This window comes from Harpia harpyja, chromosome 18 (genome assembly GCF_026419915.1).
Source record: "Harpia harpyja isolate bHarHar1 chromosome 18, bHarHar1 primary haplotype, whole genome shotgun sequence".
Taxonomy (NCBI): domain Eukaryota; kingdom Metazoa; phylum Chordata; class Aves; order Accipitriformes; family Accipitridae; genus Harpia; species Harpia harpyja.
This window is the reverse complement of record NC_068957.1, coordinates 17,657,288-17,682,333: the sequence shown is the minus strand read 5'-3', so window position 1 is coordinate 17,682,333 and position 25,046 is coordinate 17,657,288. Positions and strand designations below refer to the sequence as shown.

General features: G+C 41.2%; 1 protein-coding gene across 3 annotated transcripts; it reads left to right on the top strand.

Moving 5' to 3' along the window:
* The first annotated feature begins 6,133 nt into the window (after positions 1-6,133).
* MOSPD1 (motile sperm domain containing 1) lies at positions 6,134-21,623 on the top strand. 3 transcript variants are annotated; one of them, XM_052814052.1, is made up of 7 exons: positions 6,134-6,561; positions 12,434-12,690; positions 12,874-12,949; positions 16,185-16,411; positions 18,359-18,520; positions 19,105-19,208; positions 20,955-21,623. In XM_052814052.1, exons 2-6 carry the CDS (start codon positions 12,537-12,539, stop codon positions 19,182-19,184), a joined length of 699 nt encoding a protein of 232 aa, XP_052670012.1. In that variant the 5' UTR covers positions 6,134-6,561; positions 12,434-12,536; the 3' UTR covers positions 19,185-19,208; positions 20,955-21,623. The 3 variants fall into 3 exon arrangements, with proteins under 3 accessions (XP_052670012.1, XP_052670011.1, XP_052670014.1); XM_052814051.1 differs by lacking the exon at positions 6,134-6,561 and adding an exon at positions 6,971-7,081; XM_052814054.1 differs by lacking the exons at positions 6,134-6,561; positions 19,105-19,208 and adding an exon at positions 6,971-7,081.
* The last annotated feature ends 3,423 nt before the right edge of the window (positions 21,624-25,046 follow it).

Below are 25,046 nucleotides of genomic sequence, written 5' to 3'. Positions count from 1 at the left end.
AGTTAAGCAGTTTCTACATCTTGGATATAGGTATGTCCACACAAAAATGTGCGTCATTTTTGAAAAATGAAATCTTAAATCCCCATGTCAGTAATTCACTCTGCTCAGAGCCTGAAAGTCAAGCAAGAGACATGAGCAGGCCTTTCCAAGTTAAATACTGTGATTTGTCCAAATAAAAGGACAGAACGCAGGCTCACACCCAGTATTCGGATGCGCCCATGGCTTCTGCTGAAGTTAAGAGATATGTCCATTACCTCCCCTCAAAGGAAAGCTTGTTATAAAAATGCTAATGTACAGCTCGCCTCTTCAGGCACATGGGGAGGCAAACTGCACGCTACAGCTGTGCGAGGAGACATGCTGTTCTAGAGAGGGAGGCATACGGCAAGACTGGTTTAGGCTGCGACAGTGCTGGGAGTCTGTCTGTGGACACGTATCTCCTCCCAAATCCAGCTGTGTTGACAGCAGAGTCCTCCCCCAGCCTGCCCAGAGGCTGGTGAGCATTGCCCTGCAATAGGGTACCACCCCTCTGATCTGGATATACTTGTTTGAACACTCCCTAACCTATTTCAGTGAAAATCAGCTGGGCCAGCAAACTCTTATTACTTAAAATGTTAGCCATGGTTGCACAGACATTTTTTCTTCCCTGCAAAGCAAGCTCCACCTATTTCCAGTCCCCTAATCTTCGGCTATGTTTTGGTTCTGCATCCCCCACCCCATCGGTCTATGCACTATTTTGTCTATTTTTATAAACGTAAGTTGTTGGTTGTTTTGTTTTGTTTTGTTTTTTAAGTTGGATTTCCCCCACGCCCCTGATTCACTTAATTAGATGTTAAGATCTGTGCCAACACAACACAGGAGGTGGCACAGGGTCGGAAAAAATGGCCAGGAGGCCCCTACATCAAATTTGTCTTCGCGATAAATGTCTTCAGGAAACCATGGTCTGATACTCCTTAGTCCTCCTCTGAATTTGGCCTTTGGTAAACTACATGGCTTGAGTTATTTTACAGTCATCTCATCAATGATCTCAGTCTTTTGTTAGCATCACATTCTCCAGATCCACCAAACTCAGTAGGATCTCCACAATCAGAGTTTTTTTGGGGCTGGCCTTCACTTAAGTTAATTCAGGATGTGACTCTTGCTGAGTTGTACCCTCCCATACACAGTTCAGAACATGCCCGTGGCAGGTTGCTTCTAATGCCTTGAGTCAAAGGGGTCACCATAAGACCCGATGGAGAAATAAACTCTAATCACTGTGTGTGCAAATCAAGTACAGGTAGGATCTGTGCTGATGGTGTCCTCTTCAAGTCAGTGCACATAGATTATCCACACTGTAAAGTTCTCAGTCGTTGGTGGCAGCAAAGCCCAAAACCAGAAGCTTTTTGAATTTCCAGGTCAGAGATCAACTCCGGCCTGCTTGCCTCCCAGATCTCTCTTTTCTGCAGTGGGTTTGCAACGTACCAAAGGCTGCATGAACTAAGCACGAGACCATCTGCTTAGCAGCAACAACAGTTTCTTGTTCTCAACTTCTAGGCCTTTTAAATCCCTTGTCTTTGTCCTGCTGACCATAATAAGGAACGAGTTCAGCAGGAAGGACGGGTGGTTTCCAGAGTAATTCCCAGCAGAACTCCATGAGGGAGCCTGAAGCACGCCTTGGCGCCATGCTCAAGAAACAGAGCGTGCAATGTGGAGAGCCCTTCAGAGAGGGGCCAGGATCAGATAGAGAAGGACAAATGGTACTTGTGGTCAGCTTTGAAAGACAAATCTAAACATCAGGGTAGGCATTTGCAAAGCTGTCAGTGAGGCTGCCCTGCCTCCCCTCTGTACAGCCGCACAAAGACTTAATAAGTTGCACACGTAGAACGCTTGAGCAGTGGAGGTGCAAAATGGATTGTATTAAGTGAAGCTTTTAATAAGATTTTGATAACAATGATTTTTATGTTAATCTCTAAAGAGTTTGCTTTTGTAACATTTAACTGATAAGCATATAATCTAGTTTTAATTTAATCTCTGCAGGTGTTTCCCAATGGTAAATGTTAAATTTTTATTGCTTCCTAAGGCAGTAATAATAGGGAAAATGTCTGTAAGGCTTTACTGTCCATTTGTATGCGGATAGCATCATATTTTATAACAGCTGTAAATCTGACAGGATAGCCTCTTACTTTTGAGATGACATTATAAATATGTGTCAACACTGAAGTAAACATCTTTGGAAGGAACGTGAAATAGAGATGTTATTAGAGGTCTAATGAAACAACCATAACTGCTTATTTATAAGAGATGTATGCGCACATCCTTGAAAGAAGCAGAGCCCATGCTGGGTTTGCAGCTTTCTGATGAGCAGGACAATGGAGATTCTCAGCAGGGTCCTACAGACGACGCAGAAATAGATTCTACACTTCATAAAGATGATGACTGTCTATAAAACTCTAAATGTTTGCGCGCTCTGAGATTTCTAAATGATTATAAGTACCATGGTGTCTAAGACTCAGTTATGGCTTCTTTCATACAGCTTCACGGAGCAAGGCGTATGTCAGGAGCTCCCACATGAAGAACCGTAAGACACCAAATACACAAAAGTGAACCCTGATACCTGTCTGAAGTGTAATGCAAGTATACTTTGGGGAAAATTCGCTCAGTACAAGATCTGAGAGGGACTTGAATAATCGCTTAGATCTTACACCGACCTTATGCTCAAGAAAGAGCATGCATGAAACCTGCCCTTGTTTACATTTAGTATTTTAAAGACAGCTATGCTTTAGGCTATATTGTCCCCAAATCATTTTATCTGTTCTGCAGCAAATATGGCTCTCTGACATGCTGTGCTCACCATGTCCATAGGCACATCTCAGGGACCCATTAGCACGGGCAGAGAGCTGAGCTAAAGGACTTCTAAGGTGGAACTGGCTTGCCTCCAGCCAGCGCGCAGCATGGGCAGAGAGAGCTCCGAGCTGTCTTTACTCTCCTGTATAGACATGCCCTGAAAGGGATTACACTTTAACAGAGGTCTAGGTATTTCCTCAACGGTGCTTAGATATGTGGCTCCCAAGGTCCACATTATTAGTCATAAAAACAAACAATCTAACCTCTGACACAAAAAAACCCCATGCTAGAACATTTAAGTCCCTAGTGACACAAAATGGGAATACAGCATGCTGCCACTGGGGGGTGGAAATTTGAAAAGCTGCCACATAAGCAAGTAAAAAAAAAAAAGCCAACCTTTTACTGGTGAATTAAAGTTACAAGAACAGCTTGGACAGTTTAGGTTGAGCAATTGTTGCTTCTATTATAAGTCAGAACATGCATGCTGCTTAAGGTGGTAGTTTGAATGCAGTATTTTGTTTCTTTTGAGAGTCCTTTAAAATGAAAAATGGTCCTTTAAAATGAATAAAAGATCTTTTATGAAGATTTTTTTATAAATTGGTATTAATTAGAAAGAAAACTCAAATCATTTTGCACAGAAAGACAAGATAAAAACAACACAACATGGGTGTGAATGGAAATGCAGATACGTCACTTCACTTCCTGAGTTACTTCAAAGTCAAAGAGGATCTCCCATGTTGTGCCATGGCGAAGGCAACTGTCAAGAAACCCCAAATATCACATTAAGAATATTTGCTATTAAGTATTAAATGAATTAAGAGCTATAGGTAAGACTCAGATATACAAAATGTTTAGCTCTCTCCTGTCTGCACGCTAGTTCTTTTCCTATCAGACTTTGTAAATGTACAATTTATTTTGTGTAACTGCTTCAGATTGAGGATTCATTAAAGGAGGCCCCCTCATAAGTTGTTTGCAGTCAGCCTCTCCCACTGCACCACTATAATGTATGTGTCAACGTTACAGGCATACTGGGCTAGCAGTGACCACAGAACCCAGTGCCATACCCTCTCGATCTAAATAGTACACAGTGTCCTTATGCCATGGCAGATAAAGTGGAATTTTTTGCTAATCAAGTGTGAAAATTACGGGAATCAGGCATAATGCTGTGTTTCTCACAACTTAAGAAAATCTCCTCAGTGATAAACGATTTGAGAATCTCCCGTATAAAGTATTTAAACAGATGGATAATCACCACAGCAACCAAAACCACGACAGAGTCATTCAGGAGCATTCTGTATCTGCAGACTCCAGTCTCAGGTTTCGTGCTGCAAGGAGGCAATATTTTATGTAACAGACAACTAGCCAATGCTTTTAGGTAACTCGCAGTGGTTTCTAAGGTAGGTAAAAAATCAGAGGACCAAATATTAGCCACAGGAACAGAATTTTTTTACACCTCAGATCACACTTAAATTGACCTGACAAACTTGTCGCAGATTCTCTACTGCATCTTATGTCTCTACTCCTTTGCATCTGTATTTCTATTTCTTCATCCACATTTTTTCCTCTCATCTTTTCCCTGCTCTACCAGCATCATAACAAGGACTGCAACCTCAATCTGCCTCTGATCCCAGAAATAGTTAATTATTCAGGCAAAAGAAAGTAGCCCGAGAAGGAGAAAGCAAAAGAAACAATAACCTAATGATAAAGGAAAGAACTTCCCACAGATCTGAGATAATTCTAGTTACTGCCACACATGACAGTAGTCTCCATCTCCCACATCGCAGATGAGCAGTCTACCCACAGCACATGGCATGTAGGCACACTCGTATACATCCTCTCAATAATTTTTTCATCCACCTAAAGCACTGAGCCATGCTGGCAAGGCAGTGAGAAGAGCAGTAGGACTGTGCCAAGCCAGGCTTTGTGCGCACCCCAAAACCAAAAAGCTTGGCACCAGTGAGTTTATCAAGCAGGTATGCTTGATAAAAATATTTTTGCATACATCAGTGCTGGTTAAATAGTGATGGCACATAGGTACCTTTAATAATGTCTGGGATGGGACATAATCTCTCTCAACGGCACACTATTGCACAAGCGTCAGGGGTGTGGGGTTTGTGCTCTCTGAAGCATCAGGCACTAGCAACGAGGACAGAAGAACACCGACTCCTACTCGTATGCATACAAGAGTTTTCACATTTAATTTAACACAGGGCTCTTAAAATAACAAAATAACCTAGAAACAAGCTGCAGCGATAGACAGGTGGAAGAGGAAGGAGACCAGCATGACTTCTGATTTTCAACAGGTGGCCAGTGGATGCAAACGTTATTAAATGGGTGATAAAAAAACCACAGCTGAATCCTGGGAATCTTATAAAGGGAGACCTAAAACCTGCTTTTAGAGATTCTAAACTTTCTCTGTAAATGAGCTGGATGAACTGGAAAATATCAACTTGGCTAATTAATATGCTTCTAAGTCTAGCATTTTAAATTATGGTTTTTCTAATTTGATCATTGTGTTTATTATTAATTTGAATATCTCTGAAGCATGTTTATGTCTGCTGCTTCTCCTGAAACAGGTTTCCAAAATCAGGAAGACCCTGCATTTGATTAATACTCAGTAAAAACATAGTAATTTTCTGAATGTATCCTAAAGGCCGAAGTCTGATAGTCTGTTTAAAAACAAGAATTCCAATTTATTTTAAAACATGTTAAAACTCTATGACCTGACTGACATTTGTCAAGAAACAAAAACTTACCAGTTTTCCCTGCATACATTTTCAGAAATTCTGACAAAAGATTATGATTTCTATATATAATAATTTAACTGTAGTATTATATAATTTGGGGCTGTAAGACTTGAAACTGTTAATGAACTACTAGCAACTATTAGACCTGCAGAAGGTAGTATTTGGAAAAAGGTGAGTACTAACACACACATCTTGGCTAAGTTGCAAAATGGTTGTTTTTTTTTTTAATTTAATGTCTTCCACGATTTTAAACAGACAAAATATGTTACTTACTGTCCTGGATTGTTTCGTGATGTTATTGTGAAATACTAATGGCTACTGTGTTTATTTCACCGTAGGAGTGTGTTCATTTCACTGGTGGGTAAAGTCTGGTAAGAGGTAAAAGATTTTGCAATCCTGCTGACTGGATGGCTTAATATAAATCTCAATTATTCACCTGACTTGCAACAAAAATATTTTGCTGCATTAATAATCTTAAAGTTGGGGATGATCGTAGGTGGCGATTATGCTGCTGCGTTTTTTTTTTATTGTTGTACAGGGCTTAGAAGCCCAAGTCAGGAAAAAACCATGATAGCAGATACTGCATAAAGCGAGCTGAAGCCCACAAATAGTTTAATTTAATAAAAAGACATTAATAGAAGGAGCACAGAACCAAGGTTAACAAGAAGAGAAACATGTCCAGAGAGACAACATGCCCCACGGAAGCTGCGCTGCTGTACGATTCGAGGATCGTGAGCGTACGTTCGACTCGTTACCGCTTTTACCCTGCGTTCAGCCCGGGCGAGGCACGCCGACTCCCCCGCCGGAGGACGGGCAAGCGGCCGGCAGGACGGCGCGGAGCCGGAGCCGCGCCTTAACGGGAACCCGAAGCCGGGTTTGGGAACCCGCACACGCCAGGAAACGGAGCAGCCCCGAGGCCAACGGCGGGGAGAGCCATGAGAGGGGCCAGGAACCCTTGCGGTAAGGGGTCAGGCCTCAGAAACCACGAGATGAGGTAAGTTATTCTTAAAAAAAAAAACAAACAACTTCCCGGAGGAGAGGAAAGCCGGCCCGGTTGCAAAATCCCCCGCTCCCCGCCGCTGGGCCTCCCCTCGCCTTGCTGTCACGGGAGCGCCGGCCGGCGGGGCTCCTCACCCCCCTTCCCACGGCGCCGGGATTCCCCCGAAGGGCGGCCAGGCCGGCTGGAGGAACGCCCTCCCCCCCCCCGGCCACCTCCCCGCAGAGGAGCGGGGAAGCATCGGAGGAACAAGGCCCCGAAGCCGGCGGCGGCCCCGGCACCCCACCGCCAGCCGGACCTAACATGGCGGCGGGGAGGGAGGAAGCGGGGGGGGGAAGGAAGGAGGGGCGGGGCCCCGTGACGTCTCGCGATGGCGGGCGGGCGGGCGGGAGAGAGTCCGCCGCGATCCCGGCAGCCATAGCGACGACGCTACCTGCAGTGACGGGAGCAGGCGGGGGGGGCCGGCGGCGGACAAAGGGGGCGCCGCGCGAGCCCGCACCCAGCGGCCCCGGAGGGGGTGAGTTCGGGGCGGGGGGCGCCGCGCGATGCCCCCCCCCGGGACAGGGCGGGGGGTGGCGGGAGGAGCGACACCCCCGTCCCGGGTTGTCAGGCGGCCCCGGGCCGGGCAGCGAGGGGGCCCTTGGCGGGCCGGGCCTCCCCTCCCCTCCCTTCCCCTCCCCTCCCCTCCGGCGGGGGAGCGCGGGGCCTTCCCCCGGCGCCGGCAGCTCTCGCCGGGCCGGCTCGGGCGGGAGCGCTGGCGGAGCCCGGCGCCCGCCGCCCTTCCCCTCGGTAGGGCCGTGAGGAGGAGCGGGGCGGCGGCCGGGCTCCGAGGCCCCGGCGGCGCGGCGCCGCCTGCCCGGCCTGGCTCTGCTCTCACCCGCGCGGGGCTGCTCGGCGGGGAGCGGGGCAGCCGGGGCCGGAGGGAGGGAGTGAACGCGGGCCGGCCGTCGGTGGGGACGGGTCTCGCTTGGGCTTGCTCCGAGGTTGTCGGTGGGGAAGCGGTGCGGGACGGTGCCGGTGCGAAGGTGCTGGCTGCGTTATCGCCAGGGGCAGGGCAGGGCAGGGCTGGGCGCAGGCTGTGGAGAGAGGCCGTTAGAGCGCAGATGCCTCAGCCTTTATCTCTGCTGCTCCGCGTTGGAGAACAAAGAGGATCAATTAAGGGTGTGCAATGATTGCTGCCTCTCTGCCTTCAAGTAGGTGCGCTCTGAGAGTCAAATTGGAACGCCTTTCTTCCCGGCGTTCTCGGAGGAAAGAGTGTTTTCCTCAGTTAATCTGTGGCATCTTGGCATTTGAGCTGAGGATTTGAACCTGGCCTGAGACAGGGGAAAAGGCCGCGTAGCACTGAATAGCACAACACGCGTTTAAAAACCAGCCAGTTCGGTGCATTAAACGCAACCTGAACGTGAGAAAATAGAGACTAAAGCAGCGGATGTGCCCTTGAAAGTCTTCTGTAGGATTCTTCTGAGCCGTATAGTAGAATGGGTTGGAAGCAATGCACAGCTCTTATTTCATTTTTCCCTGCTTTTGTGTGTCTCAGTTGCATTTGAATAAATTTTTTTGTTACTGTCACCTTTTCAGCATTTGAAAAAATAAAGGGAAAAAACTATGTGGTCCTAATAAATTTTTCTCTCAGTATCAGCGTGATTTATGCATGTTGTCATCTATGCTAATAGGTAATGCTCTGAGACTATTTCATTTTACAGCATCCTGGAGACAGTTACTAATTGCATTTCTCATCACCCTGTAGAGAGGTAAACAGTAGCATATTTCTGCCCAGGCTTTGCAAAGTATCAGAGGAGTTCTGCCAGTTTAAATGTGACTATCCACCTACTTAAATACTTTGCAGAATATGTGCCTTCATAGATTAGCAAATCGAGGTGAGGTTAACCAACTTGCTCAAGGTCATGGAGTGTCAGTGACAGAGTTAGCAATAATGGAATCCAGCCATCCTGGCTGCTGGGTCTGTGCTCTAATCATTGGATGACTCTCCCAAATAATTGCAGGTAGTTTAAACATTGGGTTGCGTAAGTGCACGTTATGGCCTTCAAAAACTTTTGGAGAAACAAAATGTTAATAGATCTGCTTTAGATCATATGCTGTATTTACATGTAGCTTAAAGGAATTGCTCAGCTTGACATAGGGAATTCTGAAGAAGACTTTGTGGCTTATTTTGTAAATATGCACTCAAAAGGCATCAATTTTGTTGAGTATATAGTGTAGAAAGGCTTATTGTGTAGATTTAGAGGGTAGATCATGAGATAGAATAAAAATAGATTACAATTCAATTAGACAATTTTTAAAAGCGGAATGTGGAGACTATGACTATAGAGGTTATCTTCTGAATAAAGTATTTACCAGATGACATTCTGTAGAGTTATTTGCAGTTGTTAGGAAAAGAAACAACCAACAAATGCACTCGGAAGCCATGGTGATGAGGCTGTTGGAAGTTAAAATGGGAACAAAAAACTTCCTCACTTGATTTATTTTTTCAGCAGATGCTTGTTAAGTAAAAACAAATCACAGTCGGTGTTATTTGTGAGCCTAGAGAGAAGTTACATTTCACTTTGTATTTTTCTCTGTCAAGTTAAATTTATGAAGAAAGAGATTTCAAAGGAAACGCTGGCAGATCTATGCTATTGTGACACCAGCAGTATATATTTAGTAACTTCAGGGAGGAAAGATCCTTATTGTGCTAAAAAAAAATATCAGTGACAATTGTTTGTCTGGACTTCAAAGAGCGTTGGAAAGCAAGCTGGCATTGTTCAGGTGTTGCACTTTGGCCCGTGTCCTGTAATGAGCATTACATTTGTCAGATTCCTGCACCTGCGAGGAGTTTCATTGGCGGTACTAGAGAAGCCCATCTGCGCAGTGTAGGTCACAGAATTGAGACCACAGATCTCAGTTTTGCACAGATTTGCTTTTGCTTACGTTTATGTTCTGCAAGTAATCGTGGTGACTATTGACTGCAAAATTTAGTGATTGCGGTGAGAATCTGCTGTGCTGCGATGCATGGTGTGGAAGGGCGGCAGCCAAGTTTCTTTTAAATGAACTGGCTGGGGTGCCAAACATAGCCAGCTGCGTAGCCTTATTCTGAATGTGAGTACTGCTTTGGGGTTAATCTGTGCAGAGAAGTTCTGAAGGTAGAGGCTTTCTCTGTAAAAGTCTTTGCAGTTTCTTGTTGATGAGTGCTGTATGAAAGGTGTGCTGTTGTTAGTACTAAACTGTCAAATCTGCCCAGCATATGTATAGTTTATAATGCAGTCTTTGGGAAAAGTGCTTTTACTGATGTCACTTGGTGAGATATCCCAGCAAGGCGACTTCCAAGTCAAAATTATTGTCTCAAAAAGGATGCTGGTTGCTTGCTTAGAAATCCAGAAATTTATATCCTGAATGACACTGCTGTGTCAGCAAGCATGTCTACTATAGGCCTGGGTTTGCCAGGTTTTATTTTTGCCAGTTTGGGTGGTAACTTCTTATCCAGCCAAGTTAAATAAGAAAAGGAAGCAATAACGGGATATACTTTTTTAAGATTGGTGGCTTTCCGCCTGCAAGTTGTGGAATCCTGGGAGGTTTGCGCGCTACATTTTCAATGGATGCATAAGAAAAATGAGCCTGTTAATAGGCTTAGTGATCCATACCTCCACTGATGTTGTGATTTGTGGGTTTTTGGACACCTAAACACTTGCCGCTGGCTGAGCTGAAGAAACTGGAGTTGTGGTATGATGCCAGGAGTCAGAATGAAACATGTGCAGTGTTTAAATAAAGAACTAAAGCATCAAAATAGTATTAATTATTATAAATAATACTTTAAAAAATTTATTAAATATAGTAACTTAAAAATATCTAGCGGTAGTTTGCTATTGGTTGTACGGTAGTTTAAAACCTTTATTAGGAAAAAAACCCTTTTGCTAATTTCAACGATTGCCTGTATTTCTGTTACGCATAATGTATGCAGTGTAGATATGTATGGGAACCAAAGATTCCCACATACGCTTACTGCATCAAGCTAACTTTTGTTAAAAAAAAAAAAAATCTTAATCTTTTGCCTATGAGAAGTTTCAAAAGACGTTATTTTGTATTCCTGCAAGCCGGTGGTTTTTCCACATTAGCTCTTCATATAGTCTTAATATATTTGAATGGAACAATGAATCTCACTTTGCAATAGTAAACAAACTTGTTCAAGAAATAATGCTTACACTTGCTGCACAAAGTGAATCCAGAGTTTGTTAATTCTTCTGAAACAAAAGGGATTCACCAAAATTCTAAGAAGCACTCAGAACCCAAATTGCCACTTACAGACCTATGTCTTTTTCTAGACTCTTCTTAATAAGGTAGCAGAACATCAACTTGGAACACTATCATTGGGGATTTGTTTTCAGAATATTATTAGTAGCATTTCAGTGAAGTGGAAACAAACCTGTGCTCTGAAAAGAAACTGGATCTTGGGGAAAGACATACCAGTGAGAGCCATGAATTTAAATTCTACAGAGATGATTTGCTATTTGAAAAAATAAATAAATTTAAAAGCTTAGTTTGTGAATAAGAATCAGAACCTGTAAATCTGAAGATGTGACAGATATACTCTACTAAACACCTAAACTTGTGTCATGTTTCAAGTATGAAACGTATCTGGTGCTTGGAAATGTGAACATCATGATGTTTAGAATGCAAAAATAAGCATTTGTTTTTGATTGTTCATAATGCTAGGGCTATTCACTGCTAGAGATGTCCGAAACTAAATTTCTTAAGGTGCAACCAAATCAGTTTATTAGACTGCAGAACAGCTGAAATGGACCTTGTTTTATAAAGCTTCATTGGAAGTGGAAATGACAGCTGATGAGTCAGTAGGAACTTTTTGTTCTTTTACTATTTTCTACTCTAGAATAAAATTAAGCCTCAAAGGACACCTTCAGTTTGATAATTAACCTATAGGAGCTACAGTAAAATATGACGTTCTTGGGGGGAAAAATATATGTAGCTGTTTCACTTTGTTCTGTCTGTAGTGTGTAAAGTCAATGGTATGTGTGCTGAGGAGTCTGGCCTTAATTTTCTTTTATGAGTTACATTTGGGATTGTTGCTCGGTCGGGTCATGGGTTCTGGTTTTAGTTCTGGAATGTCACTCAAAATAAAACAAAACTGTGGGGGTGGCAGAGGGAGAATTACGATGGTTATACTTTGGTTAGAGACAGTGGTGGTAGAAAACCTGTCTTACTTTTTAATCAAATAGTAAATCCCAAATCTGTTTGGTATTATTCATCCCAGTTATTTTTCAATTTGTTGCCTGTAACTAGCATGCAATTGTAACAAGAGTTTAGTTTAAACAAGGTGTGAAGGTGTTCCCCATTCTTTTGTTCTGAATCTCTGGGATTTGACATACCTCAGCGCCTATGTGAGCAGATACCTAAGTTATTATACCTCATCCGGGAAGGTCACCACTGCAGAGAGATTCCTGCCTAAATGGTGACTACTGCTGCCTTACGTCTTTGTGTTTCCTCATTTCTGCTCTGTTTTTTCTCAAGTGTTCGTGTCCTGAGGCAAGGATGGGATATCTTTTTGTTGTTGTTTGGTTTGTGTTGCAAAGACCCAGCATAAGCAATCCTAGTCATGGACTGGGACCCCAAAATGCTGCCATGATACACTGAAGAAGTGCTTATCCATTTATTTTATAGCAGTTTGTTAAATAGATGGAAACTCGATGCAAATATTTTTTCCATTACCATATTTTTGAAGGAACTTAAGTAAAGGTAGATTCATAACCAAGCATCACGTTTTATATTTTTACACCTTTGTTGACTGCCTCAGTTTAGTATAGACTTATGGAAATAATCTTCTTGCCTTTTCTCTTTTTTCCCCCTTTTTTTCTTTTAGAATTGCCAAAATGCTTTGGAATTCTTAAACGATTCAAAAACTGAAGTCTCTGAGGATACAAAATCATAAGAACACAAGAAGCAGCAAGGAGGATTCAGTGCCAATGCAGCAACAAAAAAGACAGCCAGAGTTAGTGGAAGGAAATCTTCCTGTTTTTGTTTTTCCTACAGAACTTATATTTTATGCAGATGACCAGTCAACACACAAGCAGGTGTTGACTCTATATAACCCCTATGAGTTTGCCTTAAAATTCAAAGGTGGGTTTCTTAGGTTAAGTTCTGTTTAAGGGTTAGTTGATGATCTTGAACGGTCCAATTATAATTCATGTAACAAATCTTATTTGTGACAAAACTAAACTCATGTCTTTATGTATACCTGTTGAAGAAGTTGATGAGGTGTTAATTCATGATTTGTTACCACTACTGTCCTTTTCATTGCAGTTCTTTGTACAACTCCAAATAAATATGCGGTGGTTGATGCTACTGGTGCAGTGAAGCCTCAGTGCTGTGTTGATATGTAAGTAAAAGTTGGTTGGGTTTTTTTTTTTTTCCTAATGTACAACATTTGATTATCTTAATTTCTTTTCTTATTTAAGAGGTAGTAAATGACAGCATGCATAGTATAAACTAAGTTGGATAAAGATATAATATTTTCCTAATCTCCTATATTCTTGTGGCTTTCACCCTAGGGCAGAGTGATTATAATATTGGAGATATTTCCTTCTTTTAATTTTGCCTTGAAGCATAAATAAAATGCTAGTAAATGCATCCTGTAGTATAGTTTGTAAACCAGCAGTGAGAGTAATATGAGCCTCCCCTGAGTACTTTTTTGTTAGAAATAACAAGAAAAGCAAGACCCTCAGGGTTGGGATTTCTTTATGAGAAATATTTGTTTGCAGATTGGCAAAACGAAAATGTATGCAGTTCTACTGAGCACACTTTCCCGGGCCATTTTTAATAAAGGTACTTTTGCCTACCTTTCACCCCGACCGCCTCTCTTGGTCTCAGATCTCTCTGTCTCCCCTTTACTTGTTTCTTCTGTCAGGTCCCAACCCAGTAACAGAGAAAATAAGTAGGCCAGTTAAATGATCACAATAATGTATAGGGTCTGTAGGCTGCTGTAATTCAAAGTAGAGTAGGTATATAAGCTGAAATAGACCAACTTTTTTCATCTTCCGTTTGCCACATTATTTCTGTGCTGATGTACAGATACAGCTAAAGAAAGTATGAAGTACCTAAAAGAGCAGACCGAGCTTTCTGAATAGAAACTTACAAACTGTAAAACACCACCTGGAATCTCTGGTTAACAAATGGCCATATACAAAAAACTCCACTATTGAATGATCTGTCTTTTGTCAGATAAATAGTACTGTGCTTGGGGAATGGCTCTTTCCTGTAGACTGTTTTCCTTAGGTGTAATTTGGAAAATTCCAAGGACTCACCAAATGGAAATGAAGTTTAAAACATGGAACTAAAAAGTTTCAGTGGGCAGGGGCAACAATCCTAAAAATGGAACAAAACAGGTCAGAATATACCAGCGTATTGGTGAGCTAGCTGTTCCAGTCTAGCAGACATTTATACAAGCTTGATTACATTTGGGTAATCTTAAACAAATGTCTTATTAAATAAAGGAAAATAAGACATATGCATGTTTCCAAGGGAATTTTTTGTGCAGCAAAACCCCCATCCCATTCCAATGGTTGCTGTCTAAGGGCAGTGTTTACTGCTAGGATATGAGCAGTACTATGCAAGTATGGCCATTTGCCAGATAAACAGATATTCTACAGAGCTTCCAATTATGCAATGGTCTCTAAAAAGAAACAGGAGAATGTATCTGTTTATAAGGGTCTGCAGAAAATATCTCTTTGCTTGGCAGCAGATACATGTTCTCATAACACAGTGTTATGTAAAGATTCTGTTTAGGTTGGTGGTTAGTATCATGGTACTAAGAGTAGAAACAAAAATTAAGAAGTAAGTGTTAAAGGAAGAAATAAGAGTTGAATCTTCTGTTCCCATACACTGAGAGTTGTGTGAATTAGGATTGTCAGGGGGGAAAAGGCTTTTGTTTTACTGAAGGCAGTTGCCCAGCCAACACTCAACTTGCTGAAAGCCTGTCATAAGCATGCTCTTTTGCCTCTAAAGTGACATAAAACTACGTACATTCCTGCAGGCTTCTCGCTTGGGGGATGACTTACTCTCCGTTTCCTTGTTGAATAGTCTATTCAAACTAGATACCAGTTACAAGCCCTGGCTATGTGTTAATGATTGTAGATATCTTGATGTGATATAGTTCCTTTAAATGAAGACTGAAACACAAAGATCTGTTTCTTGCAGCATTTTAATGTATATATTAATCACAAAGATAGGTTTCTTGAAGCAATTTTAAGACTACTATCCTGTATTACTAAGGGTAGAATCATTTTTTTCCCCTCAGGAGATGGCAACCTTCTTGAAGCCAAATCACTTATACGTAGGTATTTTTTCAGATTAGCTATTGTTATCTTAGAAATGTAGAATAGCCTGTCGCAAAAAAAGTTTTCCACTTCGGAAAAATAATTAGAATCCGTATTAACCCTAAGAGCTGATATGACTTCAAAACCTAAATATTATAGCTTTTTAGTGCTAGATACGTATTTTCGTAATGAATCATAAATGCAGAGAGGAGGCAGTTAAGCAGAGCACTGCTCAGAGGTCTGTATTGTCTTTGATCAGTGTTATTTTAAAATTGCCTTTTGTAGGACCCACATAAAATTTTTTCCATGAAATGCCATAAAACTAGAACCCTGTCTTACTGTTGAAACCATCTTGGTCAACCTATTCAAAACAGTAGAGCAACAGAGTGGTTGCTGGACAGTGAGAAGGTTTACCAAGAGAGTAACTGACTCTCTAGCTATAACTTGGAGAATACATCTATACTGCAGTCTGAGTTGTGACTGCAGCTTGTCTGTCTACGCCCGGCATAGCTCTTCGTAGCTAGTGAAGTACCTGCAGCATCGTGTATTTCAATGCAGGCTTCGAAACATGCTCAGGTTAGCTAGATTGATGAGCAAAGCTCTGACAGCACAGAGCTCTGCTATTGAAATCCAGATTTACTCACTGAAAGACAGGTGAGAAATGTTTACGTAGATACGTAGCTGTCATTTTTACTGCACTGTTACATGCTCTTAATGGTGGGCTTCTGATTTTGAAAATCCTTTACATCTAGCTGACTCTTGTCTGTAGAGGGAATGAGTTTTGCTTCTGAGAAAGTATAATTGTAAAGCTCTGAGCCTGGTTTCTTCAAAAAGCCAGACTTTTGCCATCACCTGTCCAAGTGTTTGGCAGTTGTACTTTTCTTCTTTTCTTCCCTGTCCACTCCAGTCACCCCGTACCTTTTAAAATCATTGGCCAGTGTCAAACAACTTTGATAAAGGAGGAGGCATCTTTCAGATAATTGATGTTTCGTGCAAATTGGCAGCTAGGCCTCAGATTGAGGAAAAGGTGTGCTTGAGATAAAGAATTAACTGTTCTTTTTGGCCAGCCAATTGGAGCATATATATTTGGGAACCAGAGCGAACATAAGGAGGGGAGAGAGAAGGCAAGATCAAATCTTCAAGAACATTGAGTGATGGAGGAGGTAATGGGGATCTGGACTATTGCAATGCATCTGTGTGGGGAGGGAAGAGGGGAAACATTGGAATGTAGGACGTAATTCCACAGGAGACGTGCTGCTTATTAGTTCCTCTGTTTGAAAGTGTTGTTTTCCTCTGCAGTGTGATTCGTCACAGAGATGTTCGGGCTTCTTACTATGGTGTGATAGATAAATTTCGTCTACAAGTGTCTGAGCAGAGCCAGAGGAAAGCATTAGGGAAAAAGGAGATTATTGCTACTCTACTTCCATCTGCAAAGGAACAACAACAACAAAAGGAAGAGGAGGAAAAACGAATAAAAGAACACCTGGCTGAAAGTGTCTTTTTTGAGCAGACTTTGTGTCAACCAGGTAGCTGAAATCTTTTACCTCTCCTGTCTTCTTAATCAGTTATGAGTAGCTCAAGTGACTAGAAAGGCTAGACTAAAATAAATTCTAAAATAATTCCTTTTTCTTACCTGTAAGACTGCTGTCTTTATCACTGGGGGATGATAGTGCCCAAGAACCCAAACTACAGCTATTCTGGTTATGCTGTCTTGATTAATCAAGACCCTTTGGTGCCCCACGTTTGCATGTCATGCCTTGGAGAGAGAATACATCCTCTATTCCTCTGGTGCAGAAGTTCTGCTACAGCCAATGGGAATTTAGCTGCAAAAGGGTGGCAGTTATTTTTTCCCTTGGGCTATTTCAGAACATATGCCCCTTCTGAGTTTGTTCCAAACCCTTAATCCTCCATTTCCTGATGAGCAGAAAATATTGCCAAAATATCTTCTAAAGTGGTCCTTGTTCTGCGCCATCTCCTTTGTCTGTCTCACAAGTACAGAAAAGCACAGTCACTAGCTGAAAATTCTTTGCATGTTTCATACGTGAGGAAGTGAATCAACAGTCTTGAGCAAAACCTGGACCTAACAGTTAAGTTGAAATGGTAGGGGGAGATATAAAAAGTATCAAGTTTTACCTGAACTGAATCTAAACCTATTCTTCTTGACTTGACAGTCTACCTTCTTGTTACTTTTACTGATTTATACTATAACATTCTTGTCACTGTTTTATTTTTCATGACAAGAACAAAAATAAATTCCAGAAAATAGATGAACCTGCTTGAGAGTGTACCTCTTGTTAAAACCAAACTGTTTCTCTGTTTATACATAGTTCGTTGGCTAGTGAAACACCTTTTACTTTAAAAAAACTCAAGGTAGGTATTAGTGGGATACATGGTTAAAGCAAACCTACAATGATCTCTGGGCTCACAGAACAGAATGTTACTATGATAGTTGTTCTGGTACAGAGGGTTCAAACCATCCTGAACAATCTGATACTGGTCTTAATCCAAATGCTATTTCTTTGCTTAAAAACCTCGTTGACTACATTATGTTGGTTGCTTACAGAAAAACAGTAAACAAAGCAACTACAGTCTTTGCATATAACCTGCAACCTAGAAATAACAGATTTATGGCATTAAAATAGGACATGTATTGCTAGTCACTGAGGATAGAAAAACTTGATAAAAACGTTGGCTAATTTCCAACGGGTCTTAAGAATTTGGTGAGAGGTATTCAGCTAACATGTTAACAGCGCTTTTCAAAGATTACACAGTGTGCCTTTGGGTAGGTTCCAGCTGCTAAAATGCAGCGCAATAAAGACTGTGAAGGACAGTTCATCTATCGTTTGCATTTCCTTATTTGGGTGATATTGGACTGTCAGAGTGGTTTGCTCTCACAGTTTTTAAAAGTAAGATTCAAATAATACCGATTTGTGGCATATAAACTGGTTCTGGCAGGTGCAGCCCTTGAATCCTCTAGAGAAAGAAGGGGAACTCATCTGGCCCAAGAACCTGTGCTCTTGGTGTAGCCAAGTTTTGTTCTAGAGATGTAAGCAGTTATCTGCCTGTGCAGGTCTTTTAGGTGTTCTTTCCTAACTGATTACTAATCACTGAAGGAACATATCAAGGAATGGAGTCAGGATGCATGGTGAAACCTCAAGTGTTGCTGAAACACCCAGCTGTCATGAGTGTGTATACATAGCTACTGGGCCTGGCAGGCTCTGTTCCTCCACAAGGGAGGGGTTTGGGAAGTCATGGGAAAACAAGTTCCAGTGTCAGAACAGGAAGCAGCCTTCTCCACTGCAAAATGCGGAAGGTTTAGAAGGGTGGGTTTAAGAGTTGTTTCCCACCCACTCCAAAGGGAAAAGAAAATCTTAGGATATTACAGCTCGAATGTACCGCAAACACTTTTGCAGAATATTTAACGTTTATGTTGGTTAGATGTTCCTTATAATTGGTACTATCTTGTTTTTCAGAAAACAGAACTGCCTCGTCGGGACCTAGTTTACTAACAGTCTTCCTGGGAATAGTGTGTATTGCAGCACTAATGCTACCTACATTGGGGGAAATGGAATCCCTGGTGCCTCTCTACCTCCATTTAAGTGTGAATCAAAAATTAGTAGCTGCTTATGTTTTAGGTAGGTATTTTGGATTTTGTAAATGTATTCTTGCAACTTCCAGTGATTTGGGAAACTTCTCCTGTGTTTGCCGTTGGCTTCAGGAAACTTGATGGAGACAAAGAACGACACTACATATTGTTTTTCATCTCCAGTTATATTTTAACTTGCAGCCGTAGTGATATCAGGGTAAATCAGTTATTGTAAGTATTTTAGACCAGATTTTAGTTGATACTTATTATATACAGGCCCCTGAATGTTAAATTCACCTTCATTTGATGACTGGCCAACTGTAGTCATCTGCGAGCAAAACTGAATGGAATATACTGTTTCTTATTCTTATATTGAAATGGAGAGTTACTCTATTGCAGAACCTAGATCTCTTCTGTTATTTTGTTTCTCTCCAACCCAGATGAGCTGGTCTGAAAGGCTCTATTCACTACCTTCTTGATAAGCAGTTGAAATGTGTAGAAATAAATTGTTGTAAGCCCTTCCTAAGAGACCGCTACCATCTTCTTCCCAATTTGTAACTTGCTCCTAAATTAGCAAGCATAGATAAGTTGCACATTTCATTTGTTATGACTATTTTTCTATAACTATTTCAGATTTGAAGAACAGTCACACTAAACTCAATTCTCCTGTCCCACTACCTGGCAGAAATGAGGATTTAAAGGAAACGAGCTAGGCAGCTTCAAACTGATAGCTAGAGGTGAGGTAGTGATGGGAAAAGATGCAAGTTCTTAATGGTTAATGTGCACACTCAGTTGACTGACTCATGCAAGTCAGTCTGCTGAAATGGTTTGAAAACTCACTTGTCGCTCTTTGCCTGAGCCAATAGTGATGTATTTTCAGATCAGAACCTTGCACTAATCCTTGCTTTGTTTTTATCTTTAGTTTTGAAAATTATCTCTAGCTTTGAAAATTACTCCAGTTCCTGCTGATGCTAACTATAGTGTTAAACCATTTGACTTTATCTATTTGCAACAACTTAACCCGTTTCTAGATTCACTGTGAAGTTCTTACAGGTTTTGATTCCTTTGGTAGCAGCGTTTTTAGTGTTCATGAAAAGATCCTTCTGTGTGCAACTCTTGGTCACGTAGAAAGTTGATTGCTCTTGAGATGAAACCACTTTCTTCCACAACGAAGTACAACTGGATTGTGTAGCATTTAATTGAAAAGGGAGGCTAATACCACACCAACTGGGCTATACGACATCTGAGAAGTATTTGCTTTACAGAAATGAGTTAAACCCTTTATTGCCTGAAAGTCCCTGTACAAGTGGTATAGGCTGTCCTGTAGCAGTTTCTAGAAGCCTTTGTTATTACTCTGCGATGATTTAGATAATCCAAGCAAAGGCCTACAGCAGTTGTGGTAGTACTAATTGTCTAAGCTAATACAGACCATAAGAAATAGCTGAACTGTAATTCCTCTTTAATGGATGAATTGCTTATCTAATGGAAGGCAGCGTTACAACTCTGTTCTGTCATGCTTCTATCTTCAAAATCTTTATAAAGTAAATAAGTTAAATCAGCATGTAGTGGCAGGATAGTAAAATAGTCTCAGAAATTTCTTTATCCATGGTGAGATCTGTAGGCTTTAGCTAAGTTCTCTGCAGTGAAAGGCTGTTATATTAACGTCATCTGAGTCTACAAGAAAGATTGCCTAAGAACTGATAAATTACTATTTTGATGTTACGTAAGGTTGGAATTCAAGGAGCCCTATGTTTTTCCATATGCCTCTTTGCCTTGTGCCATGTAACTCATGGCGAAGAACTTGCAGATTTGTACTTTTTCCTGTATCAGCACATAATTAAAGTGAACTTATCATTGTGTCATGAGTAGGTTTATTAGCCCCACATTTCCTGCTTTCATCTGTTTTTAACCTCTATCAGAGCAGTTCTTTTTTTTTCCTCCCTCTTTAAAGGTCACAACAAAGACTGTAGAAAGCTCCCTATGCAGACTGACAAGGAAGCTTAACATCTTTGTCTAAAACTAGTCTTTGATCAGTTATTCTGCACAGAGCAGAAACAAAAATGTCTTGGAGCCTTCAGCTAATCTGCCTTACTGATGATTCAGCAATTGAATTACACTGCCCATGACTAGCCCCCATGAAAACTGGTAGCTTGTATGCTAGTGTTACACTTACCCAAGTCAAAATCTCAATGTTAAGATTTTCCCATAGTGAGATCAATAATTGTTTGGAGTATTTGTAGCTTCTTTGACATCTAGTTACTAGATATACTGCACTTCAGTGTCTTTTTTTTTTTTTTTTACACAGTTTTTGACTACATCAAAATTTGGAGCAATATTTCTAATATTTAAGTGAAGTGTATATATAAATTCTGCATGTATTTATGTACTTTCACCTTATTTTCTGGCCTGTGACAGGGTAAACTGTCTTTAAATGTTTTATTCAGTGAAATTATAGTGTTTAGTTCTTAATTCTTGTCTTTCAGGTCTCATCACCATGGTTATTTTGAGAACATGAGCAATGAGTTAATAGGATGTCAAACACCTTACTGTATATTCACATCATGAATGTGGACTGCCTTTTACTCCCATTTGGCTCATTAAGATGCTAGCAAAACCGTTCAGTGATTTAAGATACCTTCAGAAGTGTAATATATTTTAACTATGTATAATAAATGAAAGACTCAAAGCACTTTTCGGTGCTTCTGTAACAGACAGCTATGAAATGTTCAGTGATACCTGTGAAAATAATTTGAAAAACTTTTATATCTACGCCTACTGTAAAAAATCCTTATTAAAGCAACATTTGTTATTTTTAGTCTATGTTCACATCAGTGCGTGATCACTATAAAAGCAAACTGTCTTATGTAAAACGTTCATTTGGTTTGTGGTTGTACATGCTGAGGCTGGTGCATAACACTTCTGTATACATACCAGAAGGATGAGAGTCATAACTAATCATTGAAGAAAATGAAAAATTCCATCAGTGAAACTATGAAATAAACCATGAATTTTAGGTGAAGAAGTAATTCTCAAATTCCTTACTTCATCATTACCCATATATTGTTGAGCGCTTGTTTTCTTAACTGGGGAATTAATTCCTGCGACAGCCATTTTGTATCACAATTGTAGACAATAAACAACAAGTTCTATAATCAGATCCTTTCATTTCTTAGGGATGCATGCAATATGTGAACTAAGTGGCATTAACAGAAGTTGAACTCACACTGCACACTAATATAAATTCACCATTTTTTCTATTTTAGAGACCAAACTAAGTGTCACAACAAAGGCATTCGTCTACACCATCCCTCCCCCCCAGCTAAGATAAGGGATTTCTTCTGTATCAGAAACTCCTGCTCAAATTCCAGTTTTATAATCTAGGTGAACATTTATCTTGTTTCATATAAGCATTTTCCTTCATTTGACATTTCATTGTCGAGATGTTAAGCTGAAAAATATTGCTACTGAAGGGCTGCTATTACTGCATTTGATTCATACACACAAATCTTTGTTTAAAAGAAGCCTATATAATATGCTCTGATCTGTATAAAAAGCAGTTTGGAAATTAAACCTTCTTTCCCCCTGCATGTTATGGGTCACTTTTCTGCTTATGCATGGAAGTACAAAGAAACCATGCAGGTAACAATGTTGCTTAACAAAAAAAAAAAAAGGAGAGAGAAAGGTTGAATTCAAGTTGTTAATCACTGTACATTTTTTCTTATATATAATACAAGTAAGTAAGTCTTTCAAGGGCAATAAAATGTTACCTTAGTTTGATTCTCAGAAGAATGGAGATTGTGTCATCTATCAGCATCAGATGATAAAGAAAAGTCAAACATTAACATTCATTTAAAAAAAAAAAAGTTACTAACTGGTTTGAGAACGCTGTGTTCTAGAGCCCACGCTGCAGACACAGTGCTTGCCTCCCAACACTGAGAGCGTGTTTGGGTCCCAGTGTTTTCCTGCCACTGTAGAGCTGCATTCTTGTAGCTTTGCTGTTACTCTTAAGTACCTACACTGTTAATTCTGATTTTCATGAGGTTGTTTAACCTGCTGCTTTTTGGGGAAGGGCGAGGGAATTGAACAGACATTCGGGAGATAAAACTGCCACATGGCACATTAGCCTGGCTGTTATGTATTAAGATATACATTTTATTTTGCCCAAGCTGATTAAAAAACAAAACCACCTTTCCCCCCCCCCCCCATGTGCTGGCATTCCAGTCATGGGCCAGGATCATGTTTTGCCAGGCACTTGCGAAAGCACAGAAGAGAGAGAACCAAGTCTTGACACCTGCAGGCACCTTAGTCCTGCAGGACAGTGCACGCACGAGACTTGCAAAGTGAGGTGACAGGACAAGAGAGACCCAGATTGCCAGCGTTTGTTTTCAAGGAATTTAAAGAGAAGCGATTGGCTTAGAAAAACGCCTTGACCAAAGAAATCAGTAACAAAAAGTTATCAGCAACTAAAAAGACTAAAACATTGGACCATTTCTTTTTCAAGGACGAGGAGCAATACACAGATAAAAAAGATTAAATGCACAGTGTAGCTCAGCAGATGCAGATAAAACTGGTGCTTGGGCAAAATAAGCATGACAAATGTGAATTTTGACTTCTTTCTACTTCAGGGAGATTACAGAACACTGTATAATCACAATTTATTCCAGTGATGGAATAACGAGACCTGAGGACAGGTTCAGTTCAGCCCTGTGGGGGGGAATATATCAAATCATGTTACAGCACAGTCACAGGGAGACACTAGTAAAATTTTACCAGGTGGATACACAAGATTTATAAGATATTTTTCTGATATGTGTGTGTGTATATATATATGTATATATGCATGCATACACCTCTAGCACTTAATGGCGTTACAGAAAACACTGAATGCCTTTGGAAATAAGACCCAAGACACTGAATATGCCTCCTCTTAAAAACACCAGGAGAAACAGTTAAGTGTTCACGTCATTTCCCATTCCTGACTCCTAACACAAACAAAACAGTCATTTCCTTGAAATGGAAAAGTATTTTCAGCAGACAGTTAGGAGGGCTTTAAGATCATCCAGCAGAAACAATCATCTTGTTTACCCAGCACTTGCTATGGCACTGATATCATCTCAAACAAGCAATGCTGGCAGGCAGGAAATGGGAGTGCTGCTGAGATCGCTTTCATGAGCGTCCCTCCTGGACACTGTAGGCTTGGTACATGATCTCCTCTAGGTGTTAGCACTTGTCTGGATCAGAAAACGTTTAGATGTCTCTATTTTCTCTGAAGGAGTGAATCACAGAATGCTTAAAACTACAATAGACCCAACATAACTGTTTCAGAGCTCCAGGGACAGAGAGGGCTTTCAGATAATCTGTTCATTTCACCAGGGATCACAGCTGATGGAGCCCCCCGAGACGGGAGAGTGGGTCGAGCAGCCTCACACGGAGATCACCTGGAAACAGATCCAGTCCCTGCAAAGGGAAATGCTGAGCTGCTGCTGACATTTCTCAAAACATGCCCCAGGAAGATAACCAAGCATGCTGTCAGATGGTAACAGTCACTGCTCTTACTTAAACAGCTTAACAGTGGCATTTGCAGAGCTCCAAGAGAAGCCCATGCACAGAACTGTGCCTTCAACAAAGAAGCAGAGAAATCCTTCCTGGAATCAACTAGCTGAGAATTGTCAAAGTCAATTGTATGTTATTTCATTTTACGTTCACAAGTATCTGATAACAAACAAGCCTAAACTGGAAAGAGGCTGCCAAATAGGTTTGGCAATAAATCACCATATTTTAGTTCTCAGTTGTCAATGTATATTTAAGATACCTGGCTTTCCTTGTAACAGGTTTCCTTCTAAATGCCAAGTTCCATCACCCCTTTCCTTTGTCAGGAGTATGAATCTCATACTTAAGACTTACATGCATTGGCAATCCAGCCCACTGGTAGGGCAACACTACACAAGGGAACTTGCCCAAGCCCATCAGCCAGATCCAATACTTTGTTTACAGGAAAGAAAGTTCTCAGGTGCTGAGTGATCTGTGTTTCATAGGGCCTGTGGTGCTCTAGGGCAACCTCAAAATTCAGGGACCAAGCTGAATAGGAGGTCTTAAAACCCCAAACCTTAAATCATCCTCACTGCCAGGAGGGAGGTTGAGTTCGTGGGTCAGAGCAGCTCAGGTAATTTGCCCTCTGACCTTGTATGAGACCCCCCGGCCAAAAAAAGTGGTAGTAAGGGAACAGACTGCAATACAAAGCATGCAGGGCTGAGCAATCCTGGTATTTGATCCTCCTGCCTAGCTGCGTGCTGAGTGGCCATAGAAAAACAGGTTCTCTCCTACGTCCCTGTGAAACAGGGCACTTGCCTCCTCATGGTAGTGCTAGAGAAGGCACCGTCTCTCATTAGAGCTGGAGGAGAAACACCCTAAGTTAATGGTGCTGGCAATGAGTCTATCTTCCCTGTAGGCATAGCTTGCTGCCTGCGGAAATTAAGTTAAGACTGAAACCATTGAAGGAAAGTGAAGTATGCTGTTGCCAGCAGCGTTTCACTTGCTTAGTACTGCTCCACATAAGCTAGCAAAGATTGGGAAGC

Excerpts from the sequence above, each read along its gene's own strand:
- MOSPD1 (XM_052814052.1), top strand. The coding sequence starts at position 12,537 with ATGCAGCAACAAAAAAGACAGCCAGAGTTAGTGGAAGGAAATCTTCCT. Across the intron at positions 12,691-12,873 it reads GTTTGCCTTAAAATTCAAAG|TTCTTTGTACAACTCCAAAT; the intron begins GTGGGTTTCTTA and ends TTTTCATTGCAG. Across the intron at positions 16,412-18,358 it reads GCAGACTTTGTGTCAACCAG|AAAACAGAACTGCCTCGTCG; the intron begins GTAGCTGAAATC and ends CTTGTTTTTCAG.